This window comes from Ovis canadensis, chromosome 11, assembly GCF_042477335.2.
Source record: "Ovis canadensis isolate MfBH-ARS-UI-01 breed Bighorn chromosome 11, ARS-UI_OviCan_v2, whole genome shotgun sequence".
NCBI classification, from domain to species: domain Eukaryota; kingdom Metazoa; phylum Chordata; class Mammalia; order Artiodactyla; family Bovidae; genus Ovis; species Ovis canadensis.
In genome coordinates this window covers 41,455,103-41,464,433 of record NC_091255.1, presented here as the reverse complement: position 1 = coordinate 41,464,433, position 9,331 = coordinate 41,455,103, and the positions used below count along the sequence as shown (strand labels likewise).

General features: G+C 49.8%; 1 protein-coding gene across 2 annotated transcripts in view; it reads left to right on the top strand.

The window, feature by feature from the left end:
- Positions 1–214: 214 nt before the first annotated feature.
- The window catches only part of FBXW10B (F-box and WD repeat domain containing 10B), a 30,775-nt gene continuing 21,658 nt past the window's right edge, over positions 215–9,331 (top strand). Inside the window, exons 1-6 of one of the 2 annotated variants that reach the window (XM_069603586.1) lie at positions 215–1,006; positions 3,701–3,877; positions 5,696–5,890; positions 5,985–6,112; positions 6,914–7,036; positions 8,101–8,210. In XM_069603586.1, coding sequence (XP_069459687.1) covers positions 505–1,006; positions 3,701–3,877; positions 5,696–5,890; positions 5,985–6,112; positions 6,914–7,036; positions 8,101–8,210 — 1,235 coding nt within the window. In that variant the 5' untranslated portion in view covers positions 215–504. The remainder of the gene's footprint in view (positions 1,007–3,700; positions 3,878–5,695; positions 5,891–5,984; positions 6,113–6,913; positions 7,037–8,100; positions 8,211–9,331) is intronic. The other variant, XM_069603587.1, reaches the window with a different exon arrangement.

Below are 9,331 nucleotides of genomic sequence, written 5' to 3'. Positions count from 1 at the left end.
CTTCAATGTTAAGAAGATAGCTATAAACATGCAAGATCATTCTAACTAAACAGCCATCCACAGAAGCCTCTATCTAATTTCATATTCATAAATATTTAAAATTCATTCACAACAACAATGGAAGCCTCAACACCAGGCTCCACCATATAATTTTCTCTTTAAAAGGGGTCCCTCCACTATCTAGATTTGACCACCTCTCTTCCTGCTGTTCTAGAAATGAGATGACCAGCTCTTTCAGAATATACAGCAACTGCCTCCCTCTGAGCAGCACCAGGCTTAGGAGATTTACGGTAAAGGCATGTTTCCTAGGAGGTCAGTACTGAAAGCCAGACTTAACCGGCAGTTTCTGGGAGAGACAAGCTCTCCACCCCATTGGAGCAGTGTACCTTTTCTTCGAGAGATGTTCATGTCGGAAAAGGCTCAGCTGGGATACTCATCAGCGTCTACTGTCCGTCTGGGGTTTGGCCGCAGGCAAGGATAAAATGAGCCAGTCTTCTCGGGGCCATGGCAAACCTGGAGTCCAGGCTCAAGAATGCCCCGTACTTTCGCTGTGAGAAGGGGAATGATTCTCTCCCTGTGTGCCAGAAGTGTGAGACATGCATCCTGGCCTGGAAGATCTTCTCCACGCGAGAGTGGTTCTGGAGGGTGGGTGCTGGGTTCCAGAGGAGGTTCCTGGTGAGTGTCCTGCAGCAACTGGACAGCCCGTACTTGTTACACTACTTCCTAACCCTCCTGCAGACCACACAGGGCAAGGACCTGGTCTACCACAGGACCCGGGTCGACCTGAGCAGGAAGGAGGGCAAGATGATCCAGTCCTGGAATCAAACGCTGGACGAGACGGTGGAGCAGAAGATGCGGGAGGCTCTGCGTTGGCTCCAGAACAGCAGCCAGCGGACGAAGGCCAACTACACGCTCCTGCTGCTGCAGATGTGTGACCCCGGATTGCTGCTCACCGCCACTGATGTCATCAGAGTCCTGTTTCTGAGAGAGTGGGGTGACGCCTCAGGTAAGCAAGGCCACAGGTAGAGAGACCAGGGGTCCCTGGAGACCAGGAGCCTATGAAGGGATGGGAGGTGTGGACGAGCTCAGGTTGACAGGGCACTGCCAGATGGCAGATGGTGGTGGGCTAGTTGCTCAGTCGTGTCCGACTCTTGGCGACCTCATGGACTGTAGCCTGCCAGGATCCTCTGTCCATGGGACTCTCCAGGCAAGGATTCTGAAGTGGGTTGCCATTTCTTTCCCCACGGGAATTTCCCAGGATAGAACTCAGGTCTCACCTGCATTGTAGGCAGATTCTTTACCGACTGAGCCACCATCCTGGTGCCTGGTCCTGTTGACTGAAGGAGAAGCTGCTGAAATGTGACTTCCTTCTGGAAAATGAGAAATGACACATGCAGAAGGAACTTTCAGCTGTCAAGCGTGGCTCAGGGACTTCTTCATCCCTGAAGCCCAGAAGTGGCTGGTCTCTCTGTCTCTGCTCATTAGTGCCAGGCTGGTTCCCGCCTCAGTGCATTCAGGATTGAAGTGGGTTTGGGAGAGGGTTAAGGTTACTGCTGACTTGTTTTGCCCTTCAGTTTGCACTGCACGGAAACCAGGCCAAGAGGTCCAAACCTAGGACTTTTCTCCATTCAAAGCGTTAGTCACTCAGTCGTGTCCTACTCTTTGCGATCCTATGGACTGTAGCCCACCAGGCTCCTCTGTCCATGGGATGCTCCAGGCAAGAACACTGAAGTGGGTTGCCATTCCCTTATCCAGGGGATCTTCTTGACTGAGGGATCGACCTGGGTCTCCTGCATTGCAAGCAGATTCTTTACTGCCTGAGCCACCAGGGAAGCCCTATCTCCATTCATTCCACTGTATTCCTTGCTTGGACATGAAATCGAACCTGGATGTGGAGTTTATCCAAAGCTGGGTCAGATGTTGTTGTTTAGTCTCTAAGTTGTGTCTGACTCTTTGCGACCCCATGGACTGTAGCATGCCAGGCTCCTCTGTCCTCCACTATCTCCCAGAGTTGGCTCAGATTCATATCCCTTGAGCCGATGATGCTATCTAACCATCTCATCCTCTGCCACTCCCAGCCCCTTGCCTTCAGTCTTTCCCAGCATCACGGTCTTTTCTAGCGGGTCTGATCTTCACATCAGGTGGCCAAAACATTGGAGCTTCACCTTCAAGGAGCATCAGTTCTTCCAATGAATATTCAGGGTTGACTTCCTCTAGGATTTACTGGTTTGATCTCCTGGCTGTCCAAGGAACTTCTCAAGAGTCTTCTGAAGGCATGAAAGGACTGAATAAGGCTGGGATAGGAGTTCTCCATTATTGTTGTATCAGAATCACTTGGAAGGCTTGTTAACATCCAGGTGGCTGTGGTCCTCCCCCAGAGCTCCTGACCCAGCAGGTATGATGTGGGTTATGAGTCTGCACTGCTAACATGTTGCTAAGAGATGCTGATATTGGTCTGTGTGCCTCATTTTGGGAGCCAGTGGTCCAGTCTGTTGGTGAGAAGGTATTGGCCAGCTGGACTAGGGCAGCAAAAGCAGCCAGAAAGGAGGCAAGGGACTGGGGTTGCAGGGGGGTGTCTAGAAAGGCAAGCAGAGGTTTAGTGGCATGGGAGAAGGTTGGAAGGGGGCAAGAGATGGAGAGATTCAGAGGTTGTGCTCTTGAGAGTGGGGGATTCCTGCTGTCCATGGTCCTATTTGCAGTGTGGTCCTATTTGCAGACTCATAGAATTTCAAGAAACTTTACAGCTCCCTAGGGGACTATTAGGGGCTTCCCAGGTGGCTCAGTGGGTAAAAATTCCTGGATTGGGAAGATCCTCTGGAGAAGGAAATAGCAAGCTATTCCAGTATTCTTGCCTGGAGAATCCCATGAATAGATGCAGGCTATAACCCCTGGGGTCACAAAGAGTCGGACGGGGCTGAAGAGGCTAAGCATGCACGCAGAGGGCTATTAGAACCTGATAAAGGCACTTGCTTTCTTTGGTGTCCAGGAAGTAAAAGAATAATCATATGGAATGAAGAAGTGGTGGAGAAAGTCAGAGAATCCCATCAGTTAGGTTAGAGATTGACCAGTCCAGCACCTTTATTTTTGTAGGTAATGATGTTGAAGTTCAGCCAATCTGAGTGACTTGGTTGTGGTCATCTGGTTGGGGGGTGAAAACCAGGCCTCCCATCCTAAGCATCTCCCATGGGCAAGGCTGCCCTCCAGGCAGGGAAGCAGATCTGTCCATATACATACCCTGCTCGGAGGTCCTCCCCCACCGTAGGAATCAGCTCCTTGTATTTACAGGTCTCCCTCTCCTAGGGGAGCTTCTGTCTTAAAAATGAAATTTTCTAATTTGACTCAAGGGCATTTATTCATATCACCGAAGAAAATTAAAAGTGCTTCGAAAAAGCAATCCCTCTTTCAACTCCTGCCTCTTTTTCTCTCTCTTGTCCTCCTTCCCTGTCTCTCAGTCTCTATCCTCATGTATATAGAAAACTGATGAGGTTTACAGTGCAGGCAGGGTGGCAAAGGCTAACAGAGGCTTTCTGTGACTTTTGTGTAGAAACTCAGAGGCCCCTAAATAAAAACAGACATGACTGGCCTGGTCTGTTTTGTGTAGATTTAAGAGAAACCGGTAGACCTAAAGCCACTTTTCTTCAGCACTTCCTCTCCATGCACCTGCTTCAAGGGCCGCTCGTCTTGGTCTTTTGTTCTTTAGGGACTGACCCAGACTTTACCAACATGTTTTTAATCCCTGAGAAAGGCCGCGTACACTCGTGCGACACCTCACAAGTCTGCTGGGCAGCCAGAACCAGGCACACAACCTTCCCGTTGTCCAAAGCTGCAGGAAAAGCAAGCTTGCATGACCTTGTGCGGCGGGGAGCAGCCACTGCTGGTAAGTCCGCTGGTGGCAGGAAAGCCCAAGGGGCGGGGTCCCCAAAGACCTGGAGGGGCTGGCAGGTGATGGCATCTGAGGAGGACAGATGTGGGCAACTCACACTCATTTGTTGTCTACAAAGTGGGCTGGGCACTCTGGTGTTTATTCCCTCATTTAATCCCATGTCTGGTAAGTGGGCTTCTCCAATGGCTCAGTGGGTAAAGAATCAGGCTGCAATGCAGGAGACACAGGTGACACAGGTTTGATCCCTGAGTCAGGAAGATCCCCTGAAGGAGGAAAATGGCAGCCCACTCCAGTCTTTTTGCCAGGAGAATCCCATGGACAGAGGAGCCTAGTGGGCTAATCCACGGGGTCACAGAATCGGGCGCAAGTGAGCGACTGAGCATGCACACACTCACTGCTGGGGTGAGAAACAAGGATAATAATCAGTCGGTGTGATCCTAAGTCTTCCTCTGCACCAGGCTGTACCCCTTGGTCTAGTCCTCCGACTTCTGGTGCAGGGAGGGGGAGGGGCACCTCCAGGATCCAGCCCACCAGGAGCTATTTTTGCAGCACTGGATTCAGCCTTTTTATTTATTTGTTTGGCTCTGTGAGGTCTTAGTTGTGGCATGTGGGATCTTTAGTTGTGGCATGAGGGACCTAGTTCCCTGACCAGGGATTGAACTCAGGCTCCTGGAGTGGGAGTGCAGTCTTTACCACTGGGCCACCAGGGCTGTCCCTGGATTCAGTCTTGAGGTGGAAATAAGAGCAGTGGGGAATTGGGCTCTGACCTTAAGGCTGTCCTCAGTTGGTTTTTGAATCAAGACACGTACATGGAATAAATATAGGAAACACAAAGCATAGGTTCTAAAACACTTTTTATATGGAAAATATGAAGTTTCAAAAATAGGTTTGTTTTTGTTGTTCAGTTACTAAGTCGTGTCTGATTCTTTGTGTCCTCATGGACTGTATCACGCCAGGTTCCTTCCTCTCTCTTCCCCTGTCTCCTGGAGCTTGCTTAAACTCCTGTCCATCGAGTCGATGATGCCATACAACCACCTCATTCTTTGTTGCCCCCTTCTCCTCCTGCCTTCCATCTTTCCTGGCATCAGGGTCTGTTCCAAAGAGGTAGAACAGTATAATTGTCACCCATGTTAACTGTCTTCCAGGCTCAGCAATTGTCACCATCTTGTCCATCTTATTTCGCCCACCCCTCTCTTTTGAAATTGTCTGAGGCTTTTTCTTGTTGAGACCCTTTAAAGGGAACTTTGGACACCATGCCTTTTCACCAGCAGGGCAGTTTTCATGCTGCAGATGTTACCTTGAGCTGGGAACGCTGAAAACTGCTTGGTTTTCAGCTTGGTTAGGGGAAATGGTATTTTCACTTTGGCAGAAGAAATCACCAAAGGTCAGTGGCCTCAGGGTAGACTCTGATGAGCTCTGTTTTGGTGGGGGAGCTTTTGGCAAGGACTTGTTTTGGGCCTGGTGGTGGTGGTAGTTTAGTTGCCAAGTCGTGTCTGACTTTTTTGCAACCCCGCATACAGTCGGACCCTATTGAGCGACTAAGCACACATACGGATGAGCTGTAGCCCACCAGACCCCTCTGTCCATTGGATTTCCCAGGCAAGGATACCGGAGTGGGTTGACATTTTCTTCTCCAGGGGATCTTCCTGGCCAAGGGACTTAACATGGTTCTCCTGCATTGCAGGCAGATTCTTTACTGGCTGAGCCACCAGGGAAGCCCAAAAGTGCTCGGAGAAAGCACACGTCCCTGGGTGGGCTTGGACCCATCCCAAAGATGCCCCAGCTGTGCCCCCTTCCCCGGATTCCCTCTAGAAATGCAGTGGAAGAGTTCGCTCCAGTGTATTTCCGAGATGAACAGGCTATTTTCTGAAAAAGCCAAATCAGGCTTGGCCCCGGCCCCTGATGTGCTGCTGGAGCTGGATACCGTCAGAAAACTGTCCTCTGGGGTCAGCAGGTACTGCGACTTCATCCGCCAGCTGCCCATCCACCTCTCCAAGTATATCCTAAGTATGTGGGGCCTGTTGGGGGGTTTCTCAAGCACCCCCTCTCCCTCATCGTGGCCCAGGTGGGAGGTTCCCAGGCCCACCTCTTGTTTTTCCAGGCTTGCTGGATAGGAGCACCTTGAACAGGTGTAGCTTTGTGAGCCAGCACTGGGCGGCGCTAGCGCAGCAGGTCAAGACCGACCTGTCCATGCACTCCTTCATCCAGCACCAGATCACCTTCCTGCAGGTATGGCCTGTCTGGGAGGGACAGGTCAGACCAGCCTCCTTTCTGCCCAGCCTTCCTGTCTGTGGTGGCCCCCGACTGGCCTCCAGCTCCACGTGGGCTGCTTCTTCACTGCTTTCATGTCCAGATTCCCAATCACCATTGACTCTCTAGTGGGGAGGACCCCGTCTAGAAGCCCCGCAGGCAGAGAGAGGCAGAGCCTTCCCCACGCCCCACGGAGCTGTGAGTTTTCCCCAGGGAGCCTTACCAGAGCTTGTGCCATAAGAGAGACTCATGTACACAGACGTTTACAGGGCCACAAAGTGTATTTTTAGGTTATGATGCATTATTCCCTGGCTAGTAACCACCTCTGGCATTTACAGTTCTGTCTCTTGCCTGAAGCCTGACTCTAAATCAGGGGTTCCTGGTAGTCTGGTTTTTTCCCAGCAGAGGGAGGGGGCAGGAGACAGATGAGGAGGCCCTGAGGCAGGCCATATGCTGGAGGCTGGGGACCACCCACCGTTGTTTTTTTTTTTAATTAATTTATTTTAATTGGAGGCTAATTACTTTATAGTATTGTAGTGGTTTTTCCTATTCATTGACATGAATCAGCCATGCCACCCACCGTTCTTGCTGGTCCTCCTTGGACATTTGATGTCATTACCCTCCTCGAGCCAGTCTGCCCATACCACTGGCCCAACTCTCCAGGCCCATGCCTTCCTGGGCCAGTGCTTGTCCATCTTTCAGACTCTGTCAAGCACTAGTTTTTAGTTTTCTCTTGGAGTGTAAGGACAAAGAATAACTGTTTTCTGTTATTTCCCCCAGGGGTCCTACACCAGGGGAATAGACCCTAGTTACGCCAGCAAGGTTATTATCCCAATTCCGAAAATGACGGATGATGGGAAGCGCCTACGTGTGAAAAATCAGAAGTGGAAACTGAGAACAAAGGTGGGTTCTGATGGCATATGGGGTAAGTGACTGTAGGGCGTCCTTTCTTACTGGCCGCGGAAGGCCGAAGTCCAGGCTCGGATCTCACATAAGGATGTCAGACATCAGAGGGTACAGGATAGAGCATATTATGGATGTGGGGTATGGAGGATATGGAATAGAGCATATGGATGTGGGGTATGGGAGGTGACATACCCTAAGAAGGAGGCCAGAGTCCTGTGCTGTGTGTCCATAAGCAAGTGATTTCCTCTCCTTAAGCCTTATCTTCCTCATCTGTTAAGTGAGGGCTCATTTGGGTGTCTTCTTGGAGTTCTTCCTGACTGCAGCTCCCACATCAGGTCCTATGTCCATGACACCAAGCATCTAGTGGGCAGCTGAGAGCCAGCAGCAATGTCAGGGTCACTGAGTGTCCCCACCACTGGTCTGTCCCTGCATTTCATGGCCGCAGAAGTCTGTGGCTGGGGATGGGGAAGGACATGGGGGCAGGGCCTCTCTGAGGCTACCCTCTCTGAGGCTCAGCTGTCTCATCTGTGAAATGATGAGAATACTTGGTGGGGCAGGTAGCATGCTGTGTGACTCAGCTGTGAGGAGATGAGGGTTGCTGATGCATAAAGACCTCGACACACAAGGCCCAGAGCGTGCAGCAGTGATTTCACTTGTGCCTCGAGTTCCCACAAGTATGCTCTGTACAGTTACATGTATGCAACATAAACATAAATCCCCGGGTTCCATGAAATAGTCAGTCAAGGGGCACCAGTGACTTTATTTTCCATGCATCTTGGTCCTGAGCTCAGTTTGAAAAAGTTGTGTTATCAGCAGCACTGGACGTTCACAGAATCAGAGGTGGAAGAGGAATTAGGACCCTCAATTCAGTATTTTTGCACTCAGGGGTTCCTTTTCTCACTGGTGGGCCCCCTCCCCATCACCACGTAGCGGTTGCCATGGCCTGAAGAGGAGGAGGCTGTGGACCCCTGCACCCTTGCCAGGGGGGAATCCCAAGGTGCATGTCTGGGACCCTGGGTCAGGTCGCTGCTGTCCTTTGACTGCGGGTGTTCCCTTGTTAGAATGACTACAACCTGTGGACTGCGTACCAGAACCAGGAGACTCAGCAGGTGCAGATGGAGGAGAGGAATGTCTTCTGTGGCTCTTACAACATCCGCATCCTCTCTGACACGTAGGTACTAGGCTCAGAATCTAGGGCCCAGGGCCCCTGGACTACCCACGCAAGCATCTGAGGATTCCCATGACCCTTGCTCACTGGAAAAGCAATCCTTCTTCACCTGAAACTCCAGCCCCAAGCCCATCTGGAGACTTGGTGCTTGATTTTTGCACCATTCTCAGTAGAGGGTGGGCTTCCCTGGGGGCTAAGTGGTAAAAGAATCTGCCTGTCAATGCAGGGGACATGGTTTCGATCTCTGGGTGGAAAAAGACCCCCTGGGGGAGGAACTGGCAACCCACTCCAGCATCCATGCCCGGAAATCCCATGGACAGAGGAGCCTGGCAGGCTACAGTCCATGGGGTTGCAAAAGAGCTGGACATGACTTAGCAACTAAACAACAACAAACTAGCTGGTGGAGGACACTCTGCCCTTCAAATTTTGGGTACACTGACCAGCAACCTTTTGCACAATTCACATGCATGAAATCTTTTAAAACTATCTTTACTGTTTAATTCTTATTTTAGAAGTAATATATCCTCATTGGAAAAATATACACTAAATGCCAGAAAATGTATAGAGAAAAAGAAATCTCTTCTATAATCTCGTCATATAGAGATAACTACCATTAACATTGATGTCTATCATAGAATTTTTTCTTGGCATGTATAAATACATATTTTAAATAGAAATGGGGCTATGCTATACATATTTTGGTAACCCACTCTAGCAAAGTACTGTGTCTTTTCATGTTAAATATGAAAATGGTATTTATGGTAACTATGTAGTGTGACATCATTTGAATATGCCAGAAAAAGATCCTTTCATAATGTCAACTTCCTGTCATATTTTAGATCTAGGACTTCACTCTTTACTCAAAGAGTTTTGTGAAGGACATCTTTTATTCTATTTTTGGCTGTGAACCTTACTAACAAATTGCATCTTGACCAGTCAAATAGGGGGAGGACAGAACAGATGGGAAAAGGCAGAGCTGAGTGTTTATGAGTAGTATGGTGATACGTGCTCTTTAGCAGAGAGAATGACAAGTTGAACTCTAGATACGACAAATGGAATGAGGGCAAAAATGTCAGGAATTGCTCCTTGTATTTAGAGTGACTATCCATCCCTGTTTATCCAAA